Source organism: Microplitis mediator, chromosome 6 (assembly GCF_029852145.1).
Source record: "Microplitis mediator isolate UGA2020A chromosome 6, iyMicMedi2.1, whole genome shotgun sequence".
NCBI classification, from domain to species: domain Eukaryota; kingdom Metazoa; phylum Arthropoda; class Insecta; order Hymenoptera; family Braconidae; genus Microplitis; species Microplitis mediator.
The window spans coordinates 17,989,774-18,006,852 of NC_079974.1; the positions used below are offsets into that span (position 1 = coordinate 17,989,774).

The 17,079-nt window shown below is 25.7% G+C and overlaps 2 protein-coding genes across 11 annotated transcripts in view; one reads left to right on the forward strand and one right to left on the reverse strand.

The window, feature by feature from the left end:
• LOC130669397 (kinesin-like protein KIF13B) overlaps positions 1-4,288 on the forward strand; it is a 52,794-nt gene extending 48,506 nt beyond the window's left edge. For all 8 annotated transcript variants that reach the window (XM_057472277.1, XM_057472279.1, XM_057472278.1 and 5 more), the window contains 3 exons: positions 157-1,159; positions 1,442-1,618; positions 2,339-4,288. In XM_057472277.1, coding sequence (XP_057328260.1) covers positions 157-1,159; positions 1,442-1,618; positions 2,339-2,427 — 1,269 coding nt within the window. In that variant the 3' untranslated portion in view covers positions 2,428-4,288. The remainder of the gene's footprint in view (positions 1-156; positions 1,160-1,441; positions 1,619-2,338) is intronic.
• A 1,983-nt stretch (positions 4,289-6,271) lies between these two features.
• LOC130669402 (O-glucosyltransferase rumi homolog) overlaps positions 6,272-17,079 on the reverse strand; it is a 30,144-nt gene continuing 19,336 nt past the window's right edge. Inside the window, exons 7-8 of one of the 3 annotated variants that reach the window (XR_008990179.1) lie at positions 6,700-6,871; positions 6,273-6,618 (exon numbers count right to left, since the gene is read on the reverse strand). The gene's annotated coding sequence lies outside the window, so the exon portion shown is untranslated. Of the gene's footprint in view, positions 6,872-13,621; positions 14,065-17,079 lie in introns of those variants that run through there. The other 2 variants (XR_008990178.1, XR_008990181.1) reach the window with 2 other exon arrangements.

Below are 17,079 nucleotides of genomic sequence, written 5' to 3' on the forward strand. Positions count from 1 at the left end.
TAATAAAATGATCTCAGGTATTTTTTATTTTTAACAAGAGCCCTGATAAGAACATAAATAAACTCTATGCTCTAATGAGTTAATTAATTTATTTACTAGTTAATTAATAAGTAAATCTTGAAGATCAAGTATCCAAATCCATAATATTAATTTTAGGCACCGACAAAGTTTGTGAAACCACTAACAACTTCACGTACACTTGACTCACTAGCAGAGCTTCAATCAACGAAGATTAATACACCGAGTATGAGTAGCAGTGGTTATGGATCTCAAGCCGTATCAACAACAAATTTGACCTCCGATGACTCGATGTCGATAAAGTCAATCAGCGTTGACGAGACACCTGACTTAGAGTATCGCAATTTAATTGACTGCAAAAAACCCGAAAAAATGGACAGCTCATTGGTTGAAGAGACACCGGAAGAATATTTAGGAGAAATAAACACCGACCTAGATAATTTGACTGTCTCACAACGAATAGCCGACGACCTGCGACAGACCGAGACAGCGAGACCGGAAAATCCGGATATCAGCAAACGTTTCTCCAACCCGTTCAATAAAAATGCCAATGAAGAATTAAATATGCAAAGCAATTCGTCGATTGATGACAAAGATCACGAAGATAAAAGAAATGAAATGGAAATTAGCCAAGGGTCAAGCGACGACAGCCCTCTGGAGGGTAATTCTATTGTCAATACAAAACTTCCACCTGGTAAAGTTGTGCGGAGACGCAAACAATCGGGTAATTCTGCCTCGAGAACTTCAAATATTAATATTAATAATAACAATAATAATAATAGCAGTAATAATAATAATAATAATCAACACCGAGCTTCATTTCCAATGGTCCGTCCACACCTCTCGGAAAGTAAAGTCGCAGCACAACTAGAGCATATACTCCAGCAACCAGATATGGGCTACGAGAATGGTGACAATAGTTCGTCAGCAGAACGTATCGACGACGATATGAGCGATAAAAATTCAGGATTCGGTTCACGACACGATTTAACGAGAATAGAACCTCCTCTGGCTGACTGGGTGGTAGTTGGCGAGTCCGTTATGGTGAGACCTTACAGTTATTGCGGCGTTATTGCATATATTGGACCCACGGAATTTGCATCTGGCACTTGGATTGGTGTCGAGCTTGATGCTCCAACCGGTACGTTTATTAATAAAATATAAATATTTCCTTTATATTCATTTTTATTTTTATCATTTTATTTAACGGGGTCAAAAAAAATTTTTTTTATCCATGAAATAAAATATTTATTGGAAAGTTTCTTGGTAAAATTGATTGGCCAATTAAAACTTTGACAATTATTTTTATTTTTTTTTATTTAATAAATTTGCTCTAGTGGTTTAAAAAAAGTTTAGTCTCGTTATTTTGTTTGCTCTTCTGTGAAGTAGATAAATAAAATAATGAAGTTAAATATTTGTTTAGGTAAAAATGATGGTGCTGTTAACGGGCAACGTTATTTCACATGTAGACCCAAATGTGGAATATTTGTTAAAGTAGATAAATTAATTCAAGACCGAAGAGGTAGAGCTTTGAGAAGTTTTACTAAACAGGAAGTAGCACCACCTCCATCATCTACTATGCGCAGAAGTGTCAGTCGAGGTATTTTTATAAAATAAATTATTATGTATTTTAAAGTGGGTCATCTAAAAGCAATTTTTTTTTTTCATCTTATAATTTCGTAGTAGAGCTCGATTTTAATTTTCAGTCTTATGATAATCAATTTTTGATTAAATGATTAAAACAATTAAACTATTGATTTTACAAAAAAAAAATTCATGACAATATTTTAAAAAATATTATTCTTTAGAAAAAAAGTCCTTAGAAAAATGCCCGTAACTTGAACGGTTTCTATGCTATGGAAGTTTGCAGTTTATTTATTTTTAAAATTCCACTTCGTTTTTTTAAATTCAAGTTATCGACTTTTAAAATAAATTAAAGTAATACAAAATATAAATATATAAAATATATGTTGAAAAAAGGTTTTTATTATAACAAAAAATATAATAATGACATTCATTTTTATTTTTATGCATAAGTAATTAATCTGATATTTTTTTTTTGTATTTTCTACACAAAAAAATAGTTTTCGGCGTAAAAATTTTTTTCTAGTCTTCAGAAAATTTTAGTCTTCAATTCATGATGCAAAATATTTTTTGTGCCAAAAAATTCTTTTTTTTTGTGTACGAAAATTTTATTTGACATATGAAGTCATTGATCTCTTAGAGAATTCTATAAAATTATAAGAAGGGGTAAAAAAATTGCTGCCAAATTATCTATTCTGATGTATTCAAGTTAATAAAATAAAACAATAAATTGCAGGTGAAGGTTTACATTCATTGCATCGAAGCCGGAGTCGCGGTGAAGGCCTTTCAACAACCGGTACTCGATATCCATCGCGTGGAAAATGAGCCCACTTGGTATAAATAAAAATCATCCATAATAAAGTATACAATACAATAAAACAATATCTTACAATTAGTTGCTACATGCCTACACTATATGTAGCGGCGGTGTTTTCAGTCCTCTAGTATAATAAATAGAGCAGCTAATTGATTACGATTATCATTAAAATATTGTCATAAAAATTTATCAGTACAGTAAAAAATTACTTTGAGCATTAGTACATTTATTTAAAACCATTCGACGCAATCGAACTAAATAATTGTTTAATAAAAGACGTCGCCAGTCAGGCATATTTATTCTCACTAGAAGTAGAAAAAAAAAATTAACATTGAAAAATATTTAAAAGTGAAAAATAATTTTAAGCATTCCATAGAATTTATTTTATTAATTTAAATCCATCTCTTTATTTCATATATATATTTCATGTTAATTGTTTTCTTTAATCGTTCACGTTATTTTAAATAATTGGACATTCAAATGTCCCGCGCCTAAATTTAAATTTTACAATAAACTAATTTGTAATAAAAAAATATAAATAATGATTTTACTTAAAATACAAAAACAATAAAAAAAAAATAGCGCGATAAAGACAAGTCGGTAATAAAAAAATCGACGTCATTTCTCACACGATTACTTTCCAAAATTACTTATATGGTAATTTAATCCACAGGAAAAGTGTCGTAATTTATTAAAATAATAATTAATCACCATCTTAACAATTACCCATTAAAAAAAAATAATAAATAATTATAATTATTAATGAATTAATTATCTACGTGTGTAGATTATTTAAAAAAGATTTTATATGTATACAGTTGTTTAATATTGTATTTTTTTAGCGCGACCTGTTCCTTATTATTATTATTTTTTTTTTTAATTAATTAAATTAATTTAATTATTATTATTTTTAATTATTATTGTACCATACAGTTGACACTATTATTTTTTTATGTTACTACATGAGTACGGTTTTTATTTATAAATAAAAAAAATAAATAAATAAACTAATAATAATAAATAATTACATAAATTAAAATGTCGAATGCTTGGGTGTATTCCGACGGCTTTTAAGTGTTTGTTAATATAATTATAATTATTGTTTTAATTAAAAAAAAATATGAATTATATAAATTAAAACTACAAGGAAATATAATTTAAGTTTAATAATTAAGTAATTAAAAAAAATGTGCAGTAGGGATGCAATATTAGTAAATTAAGTTTAGCCATTAGGGATTAATAAATTACTTGCTTAATTGAATATATATTTGTGTAATTATTATTATTATTACTATAAATAATTCATTAATTAATTAATTATTATTGATTGTATTTAAAAAAAAAAAGAAAACTGTGACCGCTCTAAATTATCGGTATTTATTTACTCTGTTTATTTTATTAATATTTTATTTTAAATATTATAATTATTAATTATTTATAATTAATTTGGCTCATGGATTCCTAGTCTTTTAAGTAATAAAAAATAATTCAATTAAATAATTATAATTATAATTAAAAATATAATTAAAATACTGAAATCCTCTTGTGAAGCAAAATCAAATTTAAAAAAAAAAAGGACTAAGAATATTTTTTTTGAAATTTTCTGAGAGGTAAATGTGTGAAATAACAATACGAGTAAACATAAATTTAAAATGCTTACACTTAAGATTTAAGTGAAAATATAAATTTGTCCATATTGTGAAAAACAAAACTATTCCTGTCCATTTAGAACAATACTAATTATTAATATATACATATATATATATTATCATTATTAATTAATAAACAATTATATTTAATATTTATTGAATAAAATAATCGTCTTGATCGTGACATTTTCATTTTAAATTTATTTATAAATAAATAAATTTTTTGAAATAAGAAAAGGTTACGATCACAGAGGCACCTGTCCATTTTTGGTAATTAAAGTTATTAAATATTAAAAAGTATCACAAATAAGTACTCATGTCACCTGCTCATTTACGAGCTTTATTAAAACATAAATATTAATTTCATTTATTTGTTTTATTATTGAATTTATTGATTAATAAATTAATTTTAAAAAATATCACGACATTCAAAAAATATTTATAAATTTTTATTGTAATCTCAATTTCTCTCATTGAATCCTGTCCCGCCTTTTAATGGCAGCTGAAATAATATAATGGTTAATAGAATAAGTACATCAAGTAATGATATTAATTAAAAAAAATAATAATTAATATTGCGCACAGCTATGTATGTACATAAAAAATAATCGCTCGATCTTTGTCCTTAGACGCCCACTAAGTAAATTAACAATCTGTAGATATGGAATATTAATTTCCAGTGTGAAAAATAATAATAATTTCCTGTACTTGCCAACAAAATAATTCATTTAAATAATTAATAAATATTTTTTTTTGTTAGCGTGTTATATTAAGCTCTGGCACAGAGAAAAAAAAATTTCTTGGCTCAACAAAATTTTTACTTAGCCCAGAAAATTTTTTGCTGTATAAATTAAAAATAAAAAATTTCTTAAAGCGAGAAAAAATTTTCTTGGGTCAAGTAAAAATTTTCTTGGAGTGAGTAAAAATTTTTTACGCTAGAAAATTTTTTTTCTGGGCCCAAGAAAACTTTTACTTTATAAATTAAAGAAAAAAAATTTCTTAGAGCGAGAAAAAATTTTCTTGGGCCAGGTAAAACTTTTCTTGGCGTGAAAAATAATTTTCTTGGGTCAAGTAAAAATTTTCTTGGGGTAAGTCAAATTTTTTTGCGCCAGAAATTTTTTTTTCTGGTTTACAGAAAACTTTTACTTTATAAATAAAAAGAAAAAATTTTCTTCGAGCGAGAAAAAATTTTCTAGGGTCAAAAGAAAAATTTTTTGAGGCGAGAAAAAAATTCTTGAGCTAAGAAATTATTTTTTACTGCCCAAGAGCTTAAAACTTTGCTATTAATAAATTAATTAAATAAAAGTATCTATTAGCGCTAGATCGGTAACAGAAAAAAAAATACGAGTGCTGTCATAAATAAAAAATCGTGAGAAAAATAAATATAAATAATATATATATAAATAAATATACTATCATTGTAATTGTATTATTTTTAAAGCAGTCAATAATTAAGAAAAAATAAATGAAACTAAAACTACAGATTGACATTTAATAATATTTAATAATTTAATATTAATTTCAAAGTATTATTAAATCTATCCAATTTATAAAACTATATATTAAATTTAATTAAATAAGTAACTTAATAATTAATTAATAAATATACAAACTGTAAAACGTTCATTTTTATTTATATAAACAAATAAATTATTTAATTTACTGATATATTGATAATAATTTTAGTTATATTACAATATTTTATATATATTTCGTATTTTATTTACTGAGTTTTATTAGCTCGAGTTGTTACTTTGTCGTTCTGATTCACACTCATAAAATACGATTACATTTTCATAAGAATGAATTGGTCTTAGAATTGTAACTTTTTTTTTTTCGATAAAAAATTTATGAAAATTTATGAGAGCCAATAAAACGAATAAAATTTTATTGGAGACAAAAAAAATTATTATTTTCTAACATAATTTTATTGGATTACAGAAATGTTACGTAAAAATTTATCAGAACTTATAAGAAATTTTTTTTTTAATTTCAAAAAATTTCATTCAAATTTCAATTAGATATTTTTTTTTTCTCATACGTTCTGATTAAGCTTATGCTCAATTGGCAAAATTTAAACTCGAAATTCAAATTTAATTTTCGTGAAATTTTTTTTTTATTAAAATTTTTTAAATTAGATAAATAAATATATTAATATTTATATGATACATCAAGTAGTTCATAAATTAAAAAAAAAAATGATTTTCTATGCAAAATTTTTTTAAACTCCCGAAAAATTCTCATCGCCCAAATTTAAAAAAAATAAATTTTTAAAAATTTTATGGCTGCAAATAAAACTCATATGTGCATGAAATCAAATTAATGAATAATCTAACAAGTAAACTCACTTGATTCCAAGTACTTGAACACAAAAAAATAAACTTTTTCCTTCCGGCAGCGGATACAATTTTTTTCCTTTTTTTTTTTAAAAACAAACAAAATGTAGCAGTCGATGTCCTGGTGATTCACATACGACATATCTACGTTCTTATTTAAATAGAATGGAATGAGTCCTGGATGTCAGTGACTTAGGCCAAGGTTCTCTTTGTCCTACCAAAAGTTTTATTGACCGCAACAGAAACTCCCATTGCTCATGTTTAAATTATTGATAATAAAATGACAATGACTTACTCTAATCGATGTTCCTACCTTTTAGGACTCATACATATCATGATTATTATTAAAAAAAAAAATTTTCTGCTAGTCCATACGTGGCCAAGTGAGTAAGGGAAAAGTTATGATACAGTCAGACAATTTTGATGATTCCTCGACAAAACCCTTTTATGTTAATTCGCATCTGGATCTGAAAGCAAATGCAAGTGAATTTATTTATCTTATGCATACAAATAAGCAGATATTTAAATAATTAAATTATATATGTATATATATAACATACATTTACTTATGATTTTATTTTCACACAACTCATCGGGTCGAAGAACAAATTAATCATATTTTTATAATTCTTTTAAATTACTTATTAATTCTAAGTAATTTACTATCAATGGAAAACTACTAATACACATCATACATTTGTATCTATATATATACATATATTGGATGACTCTTCGTACGATGACTTTTATTTTTTAAATTTAAAATAAAATCAAAATTTTTTTATTTTATTTTATAAATTAAATTAATAATAAAAATTAATTATAATTATTATAAAATATTAAGACATGAAATATACTTATATATTTAATTATATAACAGAGATTACGAAAATTTTTTTTTAATTTTAAATAGTAAGAAAAAAAACAATGAGTTGGAAAGTTAAATTCATTATTTAAGATTCTACTTGAGCGTAACATTTTTAAAAATAAACTTTACAATGATAATTTATGATAACAATCAGATAAAAACAATACATACATCTCATTAATGGATAAAGTAATTAATCAATTATTAATTAATTACTTAAAGTCAAAGTCAGATATGTAATTTTTGTTGTCTTAAATCCTCGAGTGCAGAAACGTTTAATAGATAAAATAAAATCGAGACAATAGTTTTTTACGCGTGACTAGATTTGTTGAAGGCAACTTGTACACGGAAATGCAACCTCTTCCTTGATGTTATTATTTACTTAGCAACATTGTATTATCTATTTAATTCTTTGTAACAATTTTTATTGAAACTACAATTAAATTATTACTGCTTATCAATATAGACAAATAATTACCGTTTATTCAAGAAATAATTTGAAAAAACGCAATTAATTACAAATAAATTATTCATGATCCTGTAGTTAGCAGACAATTAACAATTTTCGGATTTTTTTTCAACAAATCAATTACAAAAAAAAACTAAAAATATACACATGTAGAAAACTTAAAAAACTACAGGTGCAATTTTTTTAAATATTTTTTTTTATAATTTATCTGAAAAAAATCCAAAAATTATTCGACGTCGACTAACTTCAGTATCATAATTAATGATCTTAAACTTAGTAGGCAATCAAAAATTTTCGGATTTTTATTTTACAAATCAATTACAAAAAAAAACACAAAACTAAAAAATGCACATGTGGAAAATTAGAAAAACTACAAGTGCTATTTTTTAAAATATTTTATATTTTTATAATTTATTTGAAAAAAATCAAAAAATTATCCGACCTCTACTAACTTCAGTATCATAATTAATGATCCTAAAGTTACGAGTGTGAATGTAGCAGACATCAGACAAATTTAAAATTATAAATAAATAGAGGAGACGATCAAAAATGTAATATTTATAAAAAATTCACTAATTAATTTTGAAATTTTTTAAATGCGCATTTTTTAAAAATTTTATTTTTTTAATTATTTACTCTATTTATTTATAATTTTAAATTTGTCTAATGTCTACTATAATGTCTGCTACATTCACACTCATCTAAAGTTAGTCGGCAATAAAAAATTTTCGGATTTTTAATTAACAAATCAATTTAAAAAAAAAAAACACAATATTAAAAAATGCACAAGTGGAAAATTTTAAAAACTACAGGTGCAACTTTTTAAAATATTTTTTTTTTTATAATTTATCTGAAAAAAATCAAAGAATTATCCGACCTCGACTAACTTCAGTATCATAATTAATGATCCTTAAGTTAGTAGGCAATCAAAAATTTTTGGATTTCTATTTAAGAAATTAATTACAATAAAAAATGCACATGTGAAAAATTTAAAAAACTACAAGTGCAATTTTTTAAAATATTTTTTTTTTATGATTTAACGTTTTTAAAAAAATCCAAAAATTATCAGACGTCAGCTAACTTCAAAATCATCATAATTATCCATATTTTTTTGGAGTATGAATGCAGCAGACATGAGACATTTTATAAATTTTGAATAAATACATAAAATACCAAAAATAATGAAATTTAAAAAAAACGAATTTTTCATTGGTTTAAATACGCATTTTTTCATTTTTACTCTTCTCACATTTTATTTATTCATTCAAAAATTCAAAAAATTCCCACTTGACAGTTACATCCAGTGATATTTTTTTACCATTAAATTGTGTCGAGTACCGAGCTTTTGTACCTCAGTAAATTAACAAACGTAAAATAGCAGAATAGAGAGAATTTAATTGGCAAAATACTGAGGCGTGATAACGAGAGTTCTATGTCTCGACCTCCTTTGGGAGTTGATAACTATTTCTATACCTATAACTACAACTGTAACGTTAAATGTACTTACATTGCTATGTGCATATGATATTAAACTCAAACTATCGACAATTTGGATTGCTAATGAGCTAACATGCATATTTATTATCATAATAAACCATCCGAGGATTAAACTCCATCGCAGTATTTACGTTCTTACAAATCAATAAACAATTACCTTGTAAGAAACCTTGTAAAAAATATTTATATTCACTTTAAATTTATGAAAAATATATAATTAAATTTTAATACGTAAATCTAGTGTAAGGCAGTTTCGGACTTTAAGGCCCACTGATATATATTAAATGTCGTCAGAGCAATTTGTCAATTACACAGATTTCCGGCTCATTGAGCACGATTATAATCATATACGAACTAGATATTATATCTTAAGACACGACACGAGTATATATGAGTAAAATTTAAACGGGAAAATAAAATAAAACTTAAGACTGCGCAATCAAGTCTTTGTTACTTTTTTTTTTACTTTTATTTTTATTTCGGAGTCTCATCGTTTAATTATTTTTTAATCAATTTGAAAACTTAATTATCATTTCCACATATATCTACATATGTTTATTTATATATTTGAGATATGTTGCGGTCGTGAAGTTGAAGCGCCTCGATGGCCGTAATTTTACAAGATATATGAAAGGTATAAAAGTATAGTAATTTATAAATATAGTATTATAGTTATATAATTAATATTTATGGTAAAAATATAAGTTGCTTTAAAGCCCTGAGAAACTATTATATATGACTACACATATATACATATAAGCCTCGAGAAAAAAAAGGTTCCGATGATAAGTCCGAGTCGAAAGATTAGACGTAAATTGAACGTTTAAAACGTAAATTGAACGTTTTGGACCTTAAAAACCCAATTTGACAGCTTCCAACTTATTCAAAACGTAGATTGGAGTATCATAATTCGAAAACGTAACTAAAACCTATTTAGACTTACAATAAGAAAACATACGCATACCGAAAAATTTTTTTCATCGATTTTGTACTCCTGGATTATAATCACGTCAATTCCGTAAAATGTTGTCGTCCGCCTTTCTGGCTCTTAAATAAAAAATTCGTATTTTGAAAAAAAATTTTTTTCAGTTTCATACTTCTATCTTTAACACTATATATTTATACCTGTTCATATATTATGATATCAAGGTTATAAAAATTGTGATTACAAATATTGAAATAAATTAATTAATGTTATCAGTAAACTGAAATCATAACTCATGAAATTACCAATTTTTTATGAACCAAAATACAAAACAATCGTTCAATTTACTTTCAAAACGTTAAAAACGTTCACTTTACGTTTAAAACGTTAAGAACGTTCAATTTACGTTTGAAACGTTAAGAACGTTCAACTTACGTCTAATATTTCGACTCGGGAGAGTATGAAATAAAATGAGTGATAAAAAACCCGCACGTAGCAAAGTTACTGAAGAAAATATAAAGCTCGGTGAGATAAACGATTCCATTTGATACTTTGTCAACTTAAACTAATGGTCAATTGTTAATGGCCGCCTCCAAGCTGCTTTATTTAGCCATTTTTTTTAAACAAATCTTTGCGGTAAAATAATTTTTTTTTGTATCATTATTGGCGCCCGCTTGTGATAGACATGAACTTTTTTCACAGATTTTTTGTTCAAATAGTATACAAGTGTTATGTATATACATATAGACGACTACCCGTTATAAGCCTCTCCCCCTCAATCGGCAGTTACTGAGTCCAACCAACTTACACCACTTAAACACTCTTTTGATTTTTGTAGCAGACAGCCCGTTATAAGCCTTCATTAAAATTGTCAAAATTATAAACTAAGAATAGAAAAAAATCGACAAATTAATGATGAAAATTTACTATCGATGTTTCGTGGAGAATAATTGAATCCATGTCAAGTAAAATATAATTTATTGTTCATAATTGTAATCATTAATTACATTTGAAGCTTCTATTACAATTTAAAAATTTTATTGTGAATTATGTTAATCAATAAAATTATTATTATTATTATCACTGTAATTAATACCGTTATCATTATAATTATTATTAGTGTACAAAGGTAAGTATTTACTTTAGCACTATAAGCACTAGATAAATCGGAAGTGGGGAGTAACAAAACGTAAATATAACGTTTGAAATCGTATAAAATACAGGCCTATGACGGGCAGTCGACTGTACATACGAAATTATGATAATTTTGTCGATATATAATTTAAAAATTAAAAACCTATGATATATTTTATTAGTCATTAGCTTATAACTATTCGAATAATTAATTAAGGTGAGTAGTGATAAAAAAGCAACGTGAAAAATTAAAAAAAGCCGTGAGTTGAATCATAAGTTGAATCATCTTTCCTTAAGTCTGAGGTGATTTTCTGGAAAATAATATTTAATTATCTGGTTGAGCTGTCAAACTTGCTTTATATTTTTACATTTTTAAATTTCATACCTCAGATGAAATTCTACCTTTTTTTACTTTAGATATTAAGTTATAAAATATATATGCCTATATCTATAGATATATTTATAACGCAAAGAAAAAGATTTGAATTGAATTTATACGAGAATGTATATGAGTCACTGAGTTACTGAACATGATGAGTTGTTTCCTACTTTATGTATGTATGTATTATATGTATTTCTATACTCATCGTGTTTATTCTCTTATATATTTATATATTATTGTTATTATTATTTTTATAGTTGCATATATATTTAATGTATTGACATATGATTACTTTTTGCTTACGATAGATGACTTTTTATTTCATCGCATAATTTTTTAATTTATTTTAATTCTGTAAATAAAATAAAGTTTATAATTATCAGGTTGAGTCAGTTGTTAAGTACAATGTATTTATTGTGGAAAAAAAATAACTAGCTAATGATTGATTTTATTCAGTGGAATAAAATCAAGTCTAAGTGACATTCGCGGAATTTATAAAAAAAATTGTATGGTAGGAATTGGGAGTCAGTAGACGATGTAAGGCTTAAAGGCGCCTGTATACTTCACTTGTGTTATGTATATATTTGTATGAATCTTGTACTATGCACATATGTGATGGAATTATGATTCACGCGTCGAGTGTAAGAGAAGAAATTAAAAAGAAAGAAGTGGAATTTAAACAGCTGTTTTACATTTAAATTTTTATCTATTGATATTGCAATATGAAAATTATTTATTTATATATTTACATATTTTTATTTTTTCCTTTTTTTAAGGGCTATGACCTTCACTTATAAATTTCCTTATTCATTCATAAAAATAATAATAAAATTTTTAACAAAAAATTTTATACACGGAAAAAAAAGAGTATTAAAAATCAATAAATAATAGTAAAAAGTGGAATCTGTTATCAATAATTAGTACTATTATGTACGTAATGCAAAGTAGTTTACTAATTTTTGTAGATTCCTAAAAACTACTATCAATTATTTCAAAAAGTAAGTAAATATTATTACTTTTAGGTACATAAATACGTGACTAATCAGTGAAAGTTAATTAATATATGGCATACATCTATTAAAAAGTAATGATTGGTCAAATTAAGAATTGCTATCTTAGATACTGATTTTTCCAGCCGAAAAATTGCGAAAGTTACTAACTTTTATTTTATAAATTCGATATCACTGATCAATTATTAGCTTAGAATATCATTTATTCATCATTATAAATTAATTTACAATATCCATAAATCGAATAAGTGGTAAATTATAAAATGAAAAATTAGTATACTAGATACTGATTTTTTGCTCATAAAAATACCGAAAACTTTCAACTCTTATTTTATAAATTCTATCCCATTGACTAATAATTAATATAAAATGTTATTTATTCGTTATTATAAATTAATTTATTATATACATAAATCGAATAAGTGGTAAATTTTTTTAATTTTTCTATGTTTATTTGAATAGTAATAAATAACTGTAGATACAAATTTATCGATTCTTTTTCATATTAATTTAAATATACGAAATTACAAATTTTGCTCTTCTATGTGTATCAAATTTGAATATAAATAATAGCCATTTTGTAATATATAATGATCCTGGTTTGATATTAGTATACAAATATACTAATTTTAAGTTAAAAATAAACTGCAAACTATTAAAATTTTGACCATCATTTTTTTCCGTGTAAAAATTAAAAATCATGACTTTTATATTTTATATTTTTTACAGAAACCATTTATTTAATTTTTGTTACGATTTTTTATTAAAAAAAAATACAAGAAAAAAAAGTTTTTTATCACAAAAAAACTAAAAATAATTTTATAATTCTTCTTATCAGTAAAAACATTAGTCTTAAAAATAAATATAATTACCAATAAAAAAGTGTCATCACTTAAAAAATGAAACAAGACAACAATGAGAATTGAAATCGAATAAAGGGTTGAAGAAATAAAAAAAAACGAGAAGCTATAGGGAAAAAATGATCTATTTACGATAACGAGGTCTCGGATGCTTTCGATTTCTAGGTGTGGCGATTGATGTTACGATCAGGGTCATCCTCTCGTTTTCATTATTCTTTTCCTATCTCACGTTGTCTTTAATAAGCATTCGTAATATAATCTACAGAAGATAAGTGTCGGGTCCGTACGTGATTTTTCTCTATTACACGGTAGTAAAAAAAAAATACATGTGTATTTAAATAAAATTAAAGTGAAAAATGTTAAAAGAAAATAATCAGTGATTCACTGTGAATTTACGACATTAGTAACCAAAAGTGCGGATCTTCCTTGATCTTCCTTAACGGCAGGAAACCACCACGAGTCTGCGTGGCGACGATACTTTATTTTATCATTTTCTCAAAGCTCTGGTGGATCGTCTGTAGAATAATAAATAAATAAAAATTTTTTATAAATATACATATATGTTTTTTTATATTTTTTTACAAACTTAAAAATCCAAAGGGTCAATATAAATCAACTAAACATTCAAATTGTTTATTTTTCGTCTGGTTTAAAAATTTCTTATTTTTTTTTTTTTAAGTTATATATTTTAATACGAACCAGTAAGATCTTCTGGGAAGACAAGGTGCACAGATTATCATAAAATTGTGACATTCAAGTCACGAGGTGACTCATAAATACAAAGGACACATTAGAACAAAGACGCGTAATTAATCCTACGATGTAAATTCAATAGGAATTTAATTATCAACTTCTTCAATTTTTTAACTTCCCGCTAAGAAAATTGTAAATTTTCAAAAATTCGGGAAGTTATTGGTTTCGGTCCGATTTACGAAAATCGAATTTCCATCAGATGTCGACGTTTCGAGGTCCTAGGAAGCTATCCTGACTAATTTCACGATGATGTCCGAGTGTATGTATGTGTGTACGTACGTACGTACGTACGTACGTACGTATGTACGTACGTATGTATGTATGTAAATATTCATAACTCTTGAACGGATGAACCGATTTTGATCGTTGAGGTGTCATTCGACGCGGCTTGTTAATGTCTTGAGGCCGTAGAAATTTGAACTTAATCGGTAGGGTGCGTTCAGAGATATTTCAAAAATAAAATTTTTTCAAAAATGTTTTATTTGGATAACTTCCAATTTGCTCGATGGATTGATTCCAAAATCTAATCAGCTCTAAAACTCTATAAGCCGCGTCGAATGCCACCTCAACCATCAAAATCGGTTCATTCGTTCAAGAGAAACCGTTGACGAAAGAATTCAAAAAAAATTTTTTCCTTGGTTTTTTTGAAATTTCTCAAAAACGGCTAAGTAGATCAATTTCAAAATTCGACCAGCTTTAGAACTTGATAAAACGCGTCGATTGCCACCTCAACCATCAAAATCGGTTGATTCGTTCGCGAGATATCGTGGAAGAAAGAAATGCTAAAAAATGGTTTTTTACAAAACAATGGCATACAAAAGTATTTGCGAGCTCGAAGAGCTCGAAAATATATTCACAATAATGTTTTCGAGCTCAGCGAGCTCGAAAACAGCGGGAAGTTTTGGGGCTGGCCCGCAGGGTCAACTGACAGACCGATTTTTTTTTAATGATACGACTCTTGTACGAAAAAAAAAAAAAAATACTCAGAGGCGTGAGCCATAATTTAAAAAATAAATTACTAGTAATTGTAATTTTTTACAAAAAAAAATTTTAATGGTGGAACTTAAAAAAAAACGACACGATTTTATTTAAGATGTCATTGATCTAAAGTATGAGACCACCCAAAAATCTCCATAGTACGATCAGTGACCTAATGTAAGTCATTGTACGTTTAGTTATGAGTTTATATTTCTCAGAGATGATAAAAGGATAATAGAAAATAAAAAGCGAACTCAGCAGGGCGGCTATGAGCCCGATAGTTAGGATCAGTATCTCATAAAACGGAATAATGTAATGATTTAGATGATTTGTAGATCTTCAGTGATTGACAGTTGACAAAAAAAATATTACTGCGAAAAAAGAAGTCTCGTCTGCGAGAGATTGTGATGTGAAATTTGAATAACACTCGTTTGAAAAATATTTTTCTGATTATCAAGGCCAATGTTAGTTTAGAAATTTTATAATAATGATAATTTAAATGGCAGTAGTAATGACGGGATACTGTTGTAAGCCACCAAGATTTATCTCTACTCATGTATTATTACTGCGACAATCACGCATTGATTGTCAAATCACGCGATATTACAAATTAAAATTTTATTTTGCGGAAATATCCCAGGCTTCTGGTCAAGGAAATTTTATTTAAAATTTGAACGTTTTAAAAATTTACATTCGTCATATTAATTATTCATAAATTCTTATTTGTTGATCCTGATCCATTAATTTTTTCTATTAACTTCGTCCTTTTTTTTAGTTCTTACCTTGAATGCAGATCTATAATTTTTTCTATTACTTTTAATCCATTTTTTTCATTGATTTTTATGCATTAAATTTATTCATAACTTTTTGTTAATTATTATGAGGAAATGATTAATCGACTAATGGAATCATATATTTAATTTAAATCTATTAATTATTAAATTTTAATCCATTAATTTTCTCCATTGATTGGAATTCTTTATAATTTTCTATTACTTGATGTCCATTTAATTTTATCTATTAATTTCCATTAATTACCAAAAATATAAAATTTCATTAATCAGAATCCATTAGTTTCAATTGTCTATTAATTCACTGCAAATTCTCAAAATTCCTAAGATCCAGGTATGAAAATATTTAAAAAATATAAGAGACCAGCCGATGAAGAAGCCTCGGATCTTATTCCCTTGAACTTTAATTACTAATGTTAAATAACAATTCTATAAAAAGTATGACCATTCTAATAGATTTCACAATTCGTATTAACATTCACAGCCGTTGAAAAATACAATAATTTATAAAAACGTCGAATCATAAAAATAACAGTGAATAAAAATTGATAACTTCACGTTATTCATAATTTAAACAATGAAACCGCGGCCGTAATTCGCGAATCAACTTTTTCCAAGATCGCGCTCTAATCTATTAACTAAATATATACATATATATATTTATACATATACTGCTATGCAGATTTATCAAATTTACGAGCTTATTTATTTAATTATAAACTTAATTATGAAACTTCTCTATCATAAATTTAGCCGAGTAATCTAATCAATATATTATTCAATAATATTTATCTATAGTTTTATATATTTACATAAACATATTTTTCCACCAAGATCACAACTATTAATTATTAACATTAATTACTAACGTTAATTAATAATTACAACTAAATGCCGCGCAGTAACGCGCGATATTCAAATATTGTCACCTACTCAATTCATTCAAATTAGTGACGTAAAAAACCAAGTACTCCAAAACGCTAAATAAATACCCAAAGTACATTCAGT